This window comes from Sardina pilchardus, chromosome 21, assembly GCF_963854185.1.
Source record: "Sardina pilchardus chromosome 21, fSarPil1.1, whole genome shotgun sequence".
In the NCBI taxonomy this organism is placed as follows: Eukaryota; Metazoa; Chordata; class Actinopteri; order Clupeiformes; family Clupeidae; genus Sardina; species Sardina pilchardus.
In genome coordinates, this window is record NC_085014.1 from 13,025,018 (window position 1) to 13,038,843 (window position 13,826).

Consider the following 13,826-nt stretch of genomic DNA (forward strand, 5'->3'; position numbering starts at 1 on the left):
TTTCTGTAATTGCAACAGCCAAGGGCACAAACCCAATTACTTTCTCCATCATTTTCAGATTTTTCTCTTTTCTCTTCCAGTGAATATCAGAGCAAATGCTCCTTGACTTATCTATTTTGGCTCCATCAATAATCGAAATACTTTTTGTTGAATTTAATAAATAAATAAAAAACAGTTGCAATACTGGGGCTACAGTAGCCAACCTTGAGTTGCTTTAAATGAGCCTGTTGTTGCAAACATGAACATCTACAAGACAGTAGCAAAGTAGCTAGAGTTAGGCCCCTATGCTTGATCACTGGCATGATGTATGTCGTTCCGGCGCTGACGAGAGAGGCAGCCATCCTAAGTAGCTTGTGTTGTTTTGTGCTTTAACGTGTTTTTTGTTTAGTTTAGCTTTTTGTATTTTCCTGTTTACATTGTATTGTATGTTGTGTGTGGTGTCTTAAGCTGCTGGGACCTTGAATTTCCCCTTGGGGATCAATAACTTATCTATCTATCTATCTATTTATCTCAATATATTGAATCGTTCAATGAGTGATTGTCATTCACCAATATGAATCAATGTGTGGGCCATGGCTTATGGTGAAGAAGAAATGATGGAACACTCTACAGTATGTCTAGCAGTTGAGTTTTATTCATTCAACATTTCACATTACAAATACTTTAAAATTATGCATACTGTTATAAATAGTTGGCTGCAAATAAGACATTAGTTTTTACTACAGTAGCACATGAATTGACCAACTAGAAAATTGAATTGATTTTTTTTTCTAGATAGTTTAATTAGGAAGAAAATATAAAACCAGAACTTAGAAATGACTTAACAAAAGGGGAAAAATCAAATCATATCATAAGTAAAAAAATCTAGTAATAAATACAACCTTCCCATACACAGTTATAAACTATTTTGCCATTAAGTAACATTAACACATATTTCAATAGTTTTCTTTTCCTTCTGAAAATGCAGAGCACAATATGGTGATTAATAAAAACTAGTCACTCTTAACAAGTTAAACACTTCACCTTAGAAATATAACAAAAATCTGATCAAAATGATAAAAGTTTTACATTCCAATTAAAAATATACCAATACATGTCTGATACATTATTGACCTAATATTTACATGTTTTAAATCACAGTAGCATGAAATTAAGTAGGAAAATAAGTGAATAAGCACAAAACAAATGTAAAAATAACTTTCATTATTTATATTAGATTTTCTTTTTTACTTTACAAATACCAGCATGAAAAACCCATGTAAGGACAATAGAAAATGACAAATATGTTACCGTTTTTAAACGTCTATCAATAAAAATGTCAATAAATTCTTCCATTGAAAAGATTGTTGTTTCCGGAAGGGGAGGGTTGTATTGCACATAACCTGAAGTTAACTTGCAACATTTATCACATTCAAGTCTTTAAAGTCCCCTATTGATGGGAAAGATTCTTTATTGTGACTCTGGGGGGGTCCTATGAGTTTAGGACTTAGGACAAAAATGCAAAAACGAGTTATTGGTGTCAAAGCACAGCAACGTCTGTGCATGGGGAGGGCAGACATTAAATAAAGAGGCAAACAGAAATTGAAAAGGTTAACGGCAATTCCATCATGTTGAGAACTTATGAACTTTATCTTAATTAATTGTAGTCATGCATACTAAGAATTAAGTAACCTAGTTGGTGTCCAGGAATATATTTTTATATGAAATAGTAATATTTTCTTACACATAACATTCATAGTGATACAAGGTGCATCCTAACATTACTCAAATTGGCATTGGACCTTGATAGAAATAAAAAGAAGTTACGTGGGAGGCATAATCATTTCAAATAGTAAGAATAGCCATGTGCTGAAAAGATATTACTAAAAGTCACCATATGCTTATTAAATTAAGTCTTTGACATGCCATAGCCCAATACTTTCAGAACAACTGTGCGGATATCGCAGTCACAAATTCATCTACAACAGAGATGGGAGTCACTCAGATGCACGTGACAATTTAAGAGTTTCAGCACTTAAATATAGAAAAAGCTAAACTGAAAATTATATCAATCATTTATCAGTTTTCCTTAAATTATGTTTACCATTTATCCAGGTCGCTTAGTAACAAAGGTACAAAATCTATTTCCAACAAGTGAAAAAATGAGGTATTGCAAAAGGAGTAATTTTCTTCCCATTTGTGAAAAAAATGTGCCTAAATGACTGTTGAAAAACAATACTTAGAAAAGTAGTGCATAATTTATATGTATATGTTCATGACAAAATAATTGGCTATAAAACACTGTACAAAAATCAGCAGGCCATGTAGAAAATAATATTTGTTTACTCTGTGACAGCATATTCTTCAAAAATGTGTTCAGCTACAACGTTCAACCAGAACACCGACAAGCTCATTGCAAAAGACCGTGCAAAGGAACGTCAAGACAACACAAGGGTAGTTTTATCATTAGTACCTCACAATTAAGTTATCTTCTGACCTTATTCCCCCGACAATCATCCAAGTCAGCAGGGTAAAGCACAACCTACCCTTAATACCAATAATTATCTTTCTCAATGCCAAGCTTTTCTGTTCTGTTCTGTTCAACATGATGCCATATGCTTTTGTTGACTGCCTTCAATCACCTCAAGGCCTATCTTTGGTGTACCCCTCTCAACTCCAAAGAGTGACCACCTTGATTTGAGTTAATTTCATTTACTAGAGTTTTTCTCTTTTTTTTTTTAAAGAATTCTCCCAGGACGAAGGCATCTCTTACACAGCTGCAACCTATCTTTGGTTGAAGTTTCTGATGAGAAAAATTTCTTCATTAGATTCCTGATTTGTGATTCAACAGTGAGCTCCGCACACAGTAGTTATTGGGGCATATCCAAGCTAACATTAGCATTAATGGCTCACAATATGCATTGATCAGTGTAGTTAGACATAGGATTGCACAGAGCCTGTATGTGTGTGTGTGTGTGTGTATGTGTGTGTGCGCGCGTGTGTGAGTGGAGGGGGAGGGGGGGGGGGATTTCTGGGCAAACTCCCACTATCCCGGCACACGTCTGCACAGCACAATGTAGTCCAGTTGTACTCCTGTACAGTAGCAATGCTCGTAGGGAAACGCCAGAGGTCTGAGAGACTTGCACAGCCTGTGCCACAACCACCTGCAGTAAAGACAGCCCTTCCATGTGAACCAAAGCCTAAGTGACTAAAACAAGCGAGGACCCGCCACATCAGCTTTGGATGGAAACCCTTTGAAACGTGAGTGTGCGTTAAATATAAAATGGAGGGGAGAAAAAAAAACAAGCCAGGGGGATTTTCTGTGAAATCATGTGAGAAACAGAGGAAGTGAATGAGGATCTGTGTGTGAGCATAGCTGTATGAGTGTCTTCGTCACCTTTTTCATGGAAGCTATGAATTAAGCTTAATCTCTGTGGAAATCGATCCAACACCTTAACACTAAGGTAAAGAAGTTAAGTGCACCGATCATTAATGTCTCTCCTTGCCACGTGTTATGTAGTCAACCACTCAATATTCTGAATAAGAGCGTCCGCAAAATAATTTGTTAATGCTTCAGCAACTGAGGCAGGAGAAAGACAAAAGTCCACTACAGGAGAGTCAGGCGAAACATCTACTTTTTTATATATATAAATCTAATGCATTCAAGTTTTCATGCGCAACCAACTTAAATTATCAACAGGATTACGCTATTTCTTTTTTTTTACGCTTTCCACTCTTTTTTTACATCTCAGGAGAAAAATAATAACAATAAAAACTTAAAATAAAATAAAATCTTAGAGTATTTCTTTTCTTTTAAAAAAATCTAAACAAAAAAAAGAACTTCATTTTGTTTTCTTTAAATTAAAATAAAAAAGGAACCAGCAAAAAGGAAAAGTGCATGTATGCGAGTTAACATGGCAACCCATCAGTCCCGGCCCCTGATCCTCGACCCTTGACCCCCATCCCAATTCCCACCCCTACTCTCCTCTCCGCTCCTCTCCCATGTTCCTAGCGGTGGTTTAGTTCCAACGGAAGGAGATGTGGCGGGGCCGATCTCCGCCCTCCTTGACCAGGGGCTTGTGGAACTCTCGGCCGGCGCGCGAGTGGATGGCGGCCCAGCAGTATTCACAGTAGTACTGGAGGCAGGTGACGTTGGCGCAGAAGAACGGCGCGAACTTGCCGCCGCAGCGCGTGCCCTGACACTCGTCACACAGCTGGTCGTCCAGCACGTATGGCTTCACTTCCACCTGAGGGAGGGAGGGGGGGAGCAGAGTTAGGAGATGAACCAAGGGGGAGAGACCAAGAGAGTAAGTGACGGGAGACAAAGAGAGCATGAGCAGTCTGCTTTAACTTCCACCTGAACAGGACTATGTAAGGATGTACGTGTGTGTGTGTGTGTGTGTGTGTGTGTGTGTGTGTGTGTGTGTGTGTGTGTGTGTGTGTGTGTGTGTGTGTGTGTGTGTGTGTGTGTGTGTGTATGTATGCGTGTGTGAAAGAGACAGAAATAGCATGAGCAAGTATGAGTGAGTAAGGATGAGTGAGTGCCAAGGAGGAAGTGTGTGCGTGCGTGTGTGTGTGTGTGCGCGTGCGTGTGTGCGTGCGTGCGTGTGTGTTTAAGAGTGAATAAGTCAGGGTGGGAGTAAGCAGGCAGGCGAGCACAGGCATAGTTCCCTTTCGCATTCCACCAAGGCAGGAAAACCAAAGGGAAAAAAAAATAGTGACTGACAAGTGAAGAGGTAGGTGTGTGTGTGTGTGTGTGAGTGTGTGTGTGTGTGTGTGGTGTTTTGAGGGAGAAAGTGAATACGTAAGAGAAGTAGGGAGAGACAAACACAGACAGACAGATGTAGCAGTTACTGAGCTGGGAGAAAATCAATAGAGGGCAATGGGAGGCTCTGAGTCTAAGTGCTGGTCCCTGAGATTTAAAGTTTGAGGTTGATCGTAATGGTCCTTTCAGTAAACAAGGAGGAGAGAGAAGCCCTGTGTCTTGGGTAATGGAGAATCCCATAATATGCCATTGGACAGTCCTATTTAAGCCTTTAAAATTGACGTACTAACTCTTTCTACTTTTGCCTTATATTTTTTGTATCCTTGGTGGCTTTGGTAAACATGCGTATAAAGAGAGAACACTCCTGAAGGAAGTAAGATTGAAAAAATCCAATACAGTCAAAATGCAACCTCATCACCCAACCAGAAACACATAGCATAACTTAAAAAATAACTATCAACACCTTTTAGAGTGGCACAACTTGCTCATCAATGTCTGTTAAGACACATAAAAAAGAATGATATCCTCCATTTTATGTGCAATTAAGGATCTCCATGAGTAAAATCAATAGTGCTGATGCTTCTGACCTCCTACTCTCTCTCTCTCACACACACACACCTCCAAAACCCTTGCTCACCCGTTTATCGATCTCTCCATGCTGCAGTTGGACGAAGCGTGCGCTAATGGCGGCGATGTAGCTCTGCTGATTGGAGAAGGCCACACGCCCCGCCCCTTTCGGGTACTTCAACTCCGGGTCGGTGTCGATACCAGCATAGCACACGCCACCGTACAGCCGGTCCATGATCATCGCCAGCTCAACTGAGACACACACACACAAACATTTAAATATAACTGACGAAGCCCTCCATTTCACTCTCTCACACCCATTCAAATGTAACTGACAAAGTTCTCTCGCTCACACACTCACACACTCACTTCTCCCAACCAAAGATTGTTTTCAGTAAGAAGGCTGAGGACCAAGCACACTAATGTTGTGTTACAGAAATCAACTCTCATGATGCTAGATTGTTACATAGTTCTGACGCCTTTCATGGCATAAACAGTAAGACATTGTAAATAGTAAGGACAGTTTGTCTAAAGGCAGAACAAAGAAGCTAGAAGAAAACCTACCTGCACGCAAAGGACGAGGAACACCTCCCACAAAGATAGTTTTCCTAGGGTCCAGTGGCTGAGAACCATCCATCACAAAATCACTGTCATTCAGATTCCAGGGCCGGATTTGTACCTAAAATGGGAACAGGGAAATGCATGGGGAGGGAGGGGGAGAGAGAGAGAGAGAGAGAGAGAGAAACAAAGAGAGTGTTTTTCACGAAACGCTTTATCAGCTTCCATCAGCACTTGAGGAAAAAGTGACTGAAGGAGAGGCCTGTAATGTGGGTTGGCCTGGCAGGCCCCCGCTGTGGCTAGAGATTTCAGGTTTATATTTAACAGCCTCCACCTATTTTAGTAGGACGGCAGTGGCAAGCACAACGCAAAACCCTCCTCACCCCTTGCTTGCTTCTTCACAAAGCCACAAGATGACAATAAAATAAAAACCACAAGATGACAATTAAAAAGAAAATGTTAAAGGGATAAGAGTAATATCCTACCGGCTTATCTTTGATGGTGGGGCTGGACACACACAGGTAGAGTTTGCCCTCTTCCTCGATACACGCGTCAATCAAGGCCTGCACAGAGCTCTCCTCTTGGAACAGAAGGAATGCGTAGCCTGCAAGGACAAGTGAAGGGAACAGGATTCATTCGAGAGTTCAGCGGTGGGCTACAGTGCTACAGTTGCCGTGGCGATCAGTGAAACACACCTTTAGGAGGGAAGTAAGACTTGCTCTCTGCTTTGTGTGGCCAGTCCACAAAAAGGTGTCCGAAACGGCGGAAGCTGGCGGTGATCTCATCTTCAAGAGAAATCACAATATATTTTCAGTGCAGATTAAATATGTTAGCACCAACCACTATATCTAATGTAAGTCTTATCTTTTAAGGCTTTATGTTTTGTTTTTCACTTCAAGTGGTATAATCCAATCACAATACCATACCTTCATCAATGTCGGGTGGGAGGCCCCCTACGAACACCTTGCGGGAGTAGCGTTCGATGCGCTCGCCATTCTGGTGGGGGAATCCATGAGGGGAGCCCAGGCCTCCGACGCCATCACCACCGCGATCATCCTCCCCGAAGCCACCTCGCTCATCCTCCATAGGGAACAAGGACGAGTGACCTACAGTGCCACATCAAAACTTTAGTCTGAGCATGTGCGTACATGAATGCGTGTCTACTAGGAGTCTCAAAAAGAAGTCTTCATGCATACATAATACTTTTCATCCAGGCTTATATTAGTATAGCGATTGTTGTTTATCATCCTTGTAGAAAGTAGGACATTCATCTATCAGATTTGATAGAAAATGCTTAACTTCCTTCAGTTGCAAGTAGCAAAGTGAAATGTAATAACCTGAACATTGCTATAGAGACTGACTACAGTAGTGAAAGGAAACATCTATGCAACTATGCAAAACTCTGTAACTCTCCAACTGCCAAAAGAAGAACTAAGGTTACAAAACTGCAGTGTTTTGAAACTGTACTTAGGGATGAACTGCCATGTCTCGAAACTAAACATGCCAGACTGTGTCTGTGTGGTTTGCTTGTGCCTTCACTGTGCAGTAGTCGATAGACATCGAGCCATAATTTTAGTACAAGATTAATTAAAGGGGGGAAAAATAATTCCGTAAATCACTTATTTCAAGTACATTTCAGAAAGGTTATGAAACATTGACCAAAAGCAAGCAGGAGACAACAGTAGCACTTACATAGCACTTGAGACAACAAAACATTGCAAAGGCTTTTGACAATAACAGAGTGGCAGCCATTACCCTTTTACCCAGAATGCTTGGAGTCAGATTAGGACTGACACATGGGCCGTCAAAACAGGAAGGGCTACCACAAAAATCACTCAGCACAGACAGCATGACAAACACCAAGGAATGGCTTTAAACAATGCACCAGAGAGGAGGACAACCAGAGAAAATACATTTAAAAAAAAATAATAATAATAATAAAAAAACACAGCTTAAAGCAATAAGGTACAATTTCTTAATTACCTCGTCGTCGCCCATAATTCCTTGCTGCATGTAAAAAAAGACAGAGCAGCCTTGAAAATGACAGCAGGCTCAAGGTTTTTTTTTCCAAGACACTTGAATGACTTGCAGAATTTGTATCAGACTTTGCTCTTTACAAAACCTCTGATGTCATTTGGTTCACAGAACTTTCAAAGACCAAATCCAATCAACCGTTCATCACGGTGATCAGAAAGTCCCAAAACCTCAAGGTCATGTCCCTAGCTTTTGCCACCATATCTCATTTTGTTTGTATGAACGGCTCTTAAATGAGAAGCATTTCATGCATTGACCTCCAAATTTGACCGTCACTAATATGGGCATGGAAAGCTACGTACCGTTGACTGGCAAAGACCCATCTCCTGGGTGGGGGAACCCAAACCGACCTGAAGAGAAGAGCATGGTACTGTCAAGGTCAGCTCTCAAGGGCAAGACAAGGAAACACAATACCTAAAGAGCTAGGTTTGCAATTAGCTTAGCTTAGCTTACTCGGTACTGACTGAGCCAACTATGGGGAAATCTGCTGTTGAGAAACAAAATGATGTTTGACTGACTGAAAAATGCTAACAGCTATCCTCCCCTGTGTGGCACTGCATCCAAGCTGGTTAAGAAGCTTTGACAGTGATCTCACTTTAAGGAAAATATCTAGTCAATTCAGTAATTCTCCCTCTTCAAAAACAGAAAGAGACTTCACAGGATTGAACATGACTAAACTTTGCGATACGCGCATAACTGAATAAGACCAAGAAAGATGAAGAGCACCAGAACAGCTTAAAACTATGTATACATAATATATTTACATTGCTCTTCAATGTTCTCTTAACATAGGGATCATAAGCTATGTATTCGGTGATGGAGGAAACATCACTCATCTAAATGGACTGAGCAGTGAGGCATATCTATTTGTTTAAACTTCCCCCTCGACTTGCCATATACTGTACTTAGCTGTTCTTAATTTTTTTTTCAAACACAAAGGCTCAATTTGCCTCAGACGCTCTGGGAACCCTTTTCATAGCCTATGCAGTTCTTTTCTCCTTGGCTAAAACAGGCTAAAACATCCTCTAAACAGGAGAAGCATCAAGGGCCTACATAGATGAAGCCTAGCACTAGTACTAAACTGAGAGAGAACTTCAATGTAATATCCATTGCTTTTTAGTCTATAACTAGGCTTAATCTATGGCAAACCATGTCAAAACATTTAACACCTTCAGGGTAAGGTCTATTATTTCATTTAATACATTTCTTTGCACAGGGATGCACCTTTCAAGGAATCCTGTTCAGCCCTCATAATGTCAATCAGGGAGTTCTCTAGGGAGTGCAGGCTGAAACCATCAAAGGATCGGCTACGCTCCTGCTAAAAGAGAGGAGAGAACCGTTATTAGCCCGCGGTGCTCTCACAAGCACAGGATGACACAGCTCGGCTCGACAAAGAGCCACATCACTCAAGCAGCTTCTAGAACCTTCTGCCTTGTTGAAGATGTATTCGTGGGGCCCTGCTGTGTGGAAAAGTGTGCAGTGTCCTCCTAATAGCATGCAAGTCATACTATATTTTCAGTACCAGATACTAGGGGTATTAACACCAAGAAAAGGATACACACACACACACACACACACACACACACACACACACACACACACACACACACACACACACACACACACACACACACACACACACACACACATTACATTCATACAAACAGAGCTTTTTTACTTTTTAAGTCCTCCATGGAGCAGAAATGTCAAGCTGAATCATGCTTCTAGCATTTTATCACACACATTGTGGAAACATTCCACTCCTGCCGCCCCTGAGGCTACTGCAGGCAAGTTTAACTGGGTAGGGGCAGGGGGTGGGGGGTGGGGGGGGGGCATGTTGGGTTGGAAGAGTGTGTTCCTAGAATTAGGTTTGAACATTTGAGTTTACTGCAAAACCACAAGCAGAAAGGAGAAGCTAAACCCATTCCCCGAACGACACATTAGCAGAAAAATGCAGCACTGTACGAAAAGGGCAGCACTGTATGAATCAAAATTTGAAATTCAACATGGTGCATTAGATTCATTCATTCAGATTGATTCAGGTGACAACAGACCCTATAACTGGTCAGTAAAGAAAGGGAAAAGAGAATCCTGCATAGACCAGAATCATGGACCGAAATGTGATGACCCTCTCTGCCTTGCATGAAAATGAATGAAGCCCATTCAAACCAGTATTTTAAGTTGCACACACTTGCTTGCACACACACACACACAGAGACACACACACAACCCCCTGTCTCCTATCGAGGGCAAGGATAAAAACGCATGGGCTGCTTGTTATCACATTGCTCCATGACAATCCATATGTCCCTCTCCTTTCCCCCACTTCCAGATGAGTAAGCACTAACGAGAGAGAGAGGGCCCGACGGCCCGTCACAAATACCATGACTATATCTCTCCGTCACAAGCGCTATTCTAAACGCACACATGTGGGATTGGATGGATGGAGAGGTTGATGGTGATGGTGTCTGTGAAAGATTATCACGTTGCCATGACCCATCTCTTTGCTTCCTCTCTCCGTCCATTAGAAGCCTGCCTGCCTCTCTCTCTCTCTCTCTCTGTAGCCGGGGCCTGCTGCATCTGACTCACCCCTACGTGGTGTCCTCGAACAGCAGGCCGGCGTGCAGGCACACAGCTGTGACGCCGGCGGAGGCCACAAGGGGAGGCCGAGAGAAAAGCTCCATATTATCACTCATTCCATCCATCCATCCATCCATCCATCCGTCCGTCAATCCGTCCGTCCATCCATCCGTCCATCCATCCGTCCATCGCAGGCATGTGCTCCTGCCGCTCGGCTTGCACAGCTTTGCCCTAACGCATCCATCAATCGAGGCCACAGGAAGGCCTTGTCATAATCAGATTAAGCCCAGACTGCAGATATGGTGCCACTGCTGCCAGGGACAGGCTCTTTCTTTCACTCTCTTTCTCTTTCTCCCTCTCCATCTTTCTCTCTCTCTCTCTTTTCTCTCTCCATTATACACACACACACACAATCAGTCATACATTTGATTACTCTCGTCAATTTCAGTTGCAATGCATGGTCATCAGCTTTAATTCTCCACACGAGTCACTGAGTAAACAGACGAGTGCATGCATTCACGCACCATTTCATTTTTCAATTCCATTATTGGTTTACAGTTAAGGTGCATAATTATTATTATTATTATCTTTGTTTTATCACTACAACTGATGATTCACCAGACATAATCTGCACAGCACATCTCGTTCATCATTAGCACAGACTGTTCACGAGACACATGCATGAAGCAATACATCAGGCACAAGCTTGATTTAGCTGCATCATGGTGATGTAGGGGGGGAGGAAGAGAAACATGGCTCTCTGTGCAAGGCACGCCTAGATTTCCTTTTCCTCCATTCTTTTTCCTTGCTGGAACCTTCTAGCCTTACCTGAAAGGGAAAGATGCTGTCGTTCCTGTTCATGTTGTCCTCCAGCCAGGGCTTGGGGTTGAAGCCGGAGCTGTTGCGGTTGAACTTCTGCGAGGGAGTCTGGTTGTTGGGGAAGGACTTCTTCAGCGGGGAGATGGAGTTGAGGGGCATCATCCCCCCGGCGATCCTCTGGCGGTAGTCGCGTCCCTGAGAGCCCCCCCCCCAGCCTCCGTAGCCCCCGCCACCGGGGCTCCACGAACTGGAGGAGGGGGTGGAGGAGGGGCTTTGGTAGCTGCCCCAGGGGGAGGGGGGCTTGCTGAGGTTGTTCCCTAGGTGAGGCAGCTGGTTGAAAGCAGCGTTGCGGTGGGAGAAGGGGGGCGGAGGGTGGGGGCTGGCCGGTGAGCGGCGGTGCTGCTGCTGCTGCGGCGGCTGGCTGTGGGGGTGCTGGAAGTGGGGGTGCGGGGCCGGGGCCTGGTGGTGCTGGGACAGCGGGCCCATCTGGTGGGAGAAGCTGCCCCCGAAGCTGGGGCTGGCATGGTGCGAGAAATTCTGGAAGAGGAGCGGTGGTGGCGGCCCACTGCTGGTGGTGCCGGCCGGGCCGAAGAAGCCCACCTCCTCGTTGACCAGCGCCGAGGGGTTGGAGGGCATAGCAGCGGACCAGCTGTTGAAGCCTGTGAGGGAGGAGGAGGACGAGCTGCCCGACTGCACCATGGTGCCCATGCCCGACGTCTCCTGGTAGTCGAAGCCCAGCACGGGGGACTCGATGCGGAGGTTCTCCTTGCCGTTCCCGTTCTCCGCTGATCCTTTCTCCAGCTGGTTGTCCTCTGGCATGGTGCTGTCGAGGTCAGATATGATGCCTGAAGTTTCCTGATGGCCTGGTGGGGAGATGGGCTGCTTTTCTTGAATTTCTTGTAAATCCTGTTGCTGCTGCTGCGCCTTGGACTTCTCAGGCTCCAGAATCTCATCTTGCATGTTCGTGTGGGTCGTCACGACAGGGAAGAGCCAAGCGGACCCTGCACTTCCACCATTGGTAGCCGTGCTGGTGTTGATGAACGCAGGGGGGCTCGGGGGGGCTGTCTGATGATGTACTGGATGTTGCAGGTGTGGGGGAATTCTCACGGGGAAAACTGATTTGTTAGCACTGTTGTTCTTAACCAGGGCTCCAAAACCGTAATCCCCCATTTATATAATCCAGTATGCTTTCTCCCGGCTGTAATTTTCTCGATCTCTTTTCACACCTACAACGGGAAGAGACAATCAAGGGACAAAATAGCCACGATTACAACACCGTTTCATGAGAATTCTCACCAAACACAAGCGGACCAGCTGCTTTGGTTGTTCTTATCCGGATATGTCCTCTGTTCCAGCTTAATATAACAATGAGGGGAAATAGAACTTAGAACTCGCATGCAATCGAGAAAATGCAACAGACATCCTTGTAAAATACCCTCAAATTGCAGGTCTCTACGCGCAGCTCTTGGCTACAAAGTATCTGGCGACGTTTCTTGTAGCAAAATGAGGTCGTCGTGATAATGTAACGTTAGCAATCTCGCTAGCTGCCTAGCTTGCTAGGCATTCTACGTGATCAATTAACCGAGAGGCAATCACTTGTGTGTTATTTTTCAGGTAATCCACGCAACGAGATCATAAATGATCGTATAAAAGAAGGCGACATTTAGACATGGGCACCTACCGATTTTCTTCCCTTTTCGCCAATGACCTCCTCAGATTCGACCATTTAAATGCAGGAAAATGTTGATGACGTCTCCTGTCTGTGCGGGATTGGGGTAGTTTCTCCGTCTCTGCAAGCCTATTCCAAGGCAGCCAGCTAATTAGTTAAATAAATTATCTGTTCGACATCTATACGTTAGCCGGTGACTGTCGCTGACAAATAACCACACCGTTTTCTAGTCTAGTGTCAGTTTCACGACAGGGCACTTACCAAATCTCGTGTGTTTTAAATGAACACGCTGTCACATTGGAGTGACACTTGTAACCACTGCGTTATCGTGTCCTGTTTGCTCAAGAACACTCGCGGCGGATCATTCTCACAGTTTTACAGGAAGAAACGTTATAGGACACAGTATCGCATAATCCGCGGTTGGCGATCAGTTCAGACAAGTTCGATCCAAAATGGTTTCAGATGTTGTCATGATTTTAGTATATCTCGTATTTTACATGAAATGCTGTTCTTTTCCCTGCTGAACGTTTAGGATAGTCCCTTACAGCCCATCGAATGTGACAGCTGATCCACCAGTGTAAGAACACTTCCGGCTCAGACCACTCCCCGTCAGGCATCCAGGTCCCGCCCTGTGTAACACATGAGTTGTCTGTAATTGGTCATTTGATTGCAAACCACGCCCAACTGAAACCTTTCTGTGCGCACAGGACGGTGCGTAGGCCTACTGAAGCTTATGGAAAACCCTCCCTTCCTCCTCATCTTTTTTTCCTTCAGAATATTAAATAAAACGGCTGTGTTAGATAACATGACGTTTGAGACAGCAAGCAATGACGCGGTGATGGACAAGTACACCAG

The 13,826-nt window shown here is 43.8% G+C and overlaps 1 protein-coding gene across 7 annotated transcripts; it reads right to left on the reverse strand.

The window, feature by feature from the left end:
- Nucleotides 1–612: 612 nt before the first annotated feature.
- cpeb4a (cytoplasmic polyadenylation element binding protein 4a) lies at nt 613–13,527 on the reverse strand. 7 transcript variants are annotated; one of them, XM_062524085.1, is made up of 12 exons: nt 13,233–13,527; nt 12,984–13,100; nt 11,312–12,528; nt 9,128–9,221; nt 8,206–8,253; nt 7,853–7,876; nt 6,796–6,975; nt 6,565–6,654; nt 6,355–6,473; nt 5,876–5,990; nt 5,382–5,563; nt 613–4,226 (listed from the first exon to the last, which is right to left on the reverse strand). In XM_062524085.1, exons 3-12 carry the CDS (start codon nt 12,470–12,472, stop codon nt 3,999–4,001), a joined length of 2,241 nt encoding a protein of 746 aa, XP_062380069.1. In that variant the 5' UTR covers nt 12,473–12,528; nt 12,984–13,100; nt 13,233–13,527; the 3' UTR covers nt 613–3,998. The 7 variants fall into 7 exon arrangements, with proteins under 7 accessions (XP_062380069.1, XP_062380070.1, XP_062380072.1 ...); XM_062524086.1 differs by lacking the exon at nt 12,984–13,100; XM_062524088.1 differs by lacking the exon at nt 13,233–13,527 and having other exon boundaries at nt 9,128–9,218; nt 12,984–13,225.
- Between the last annotated feature and the right edge of the window lie 299 nt (nt 13,528–13,826).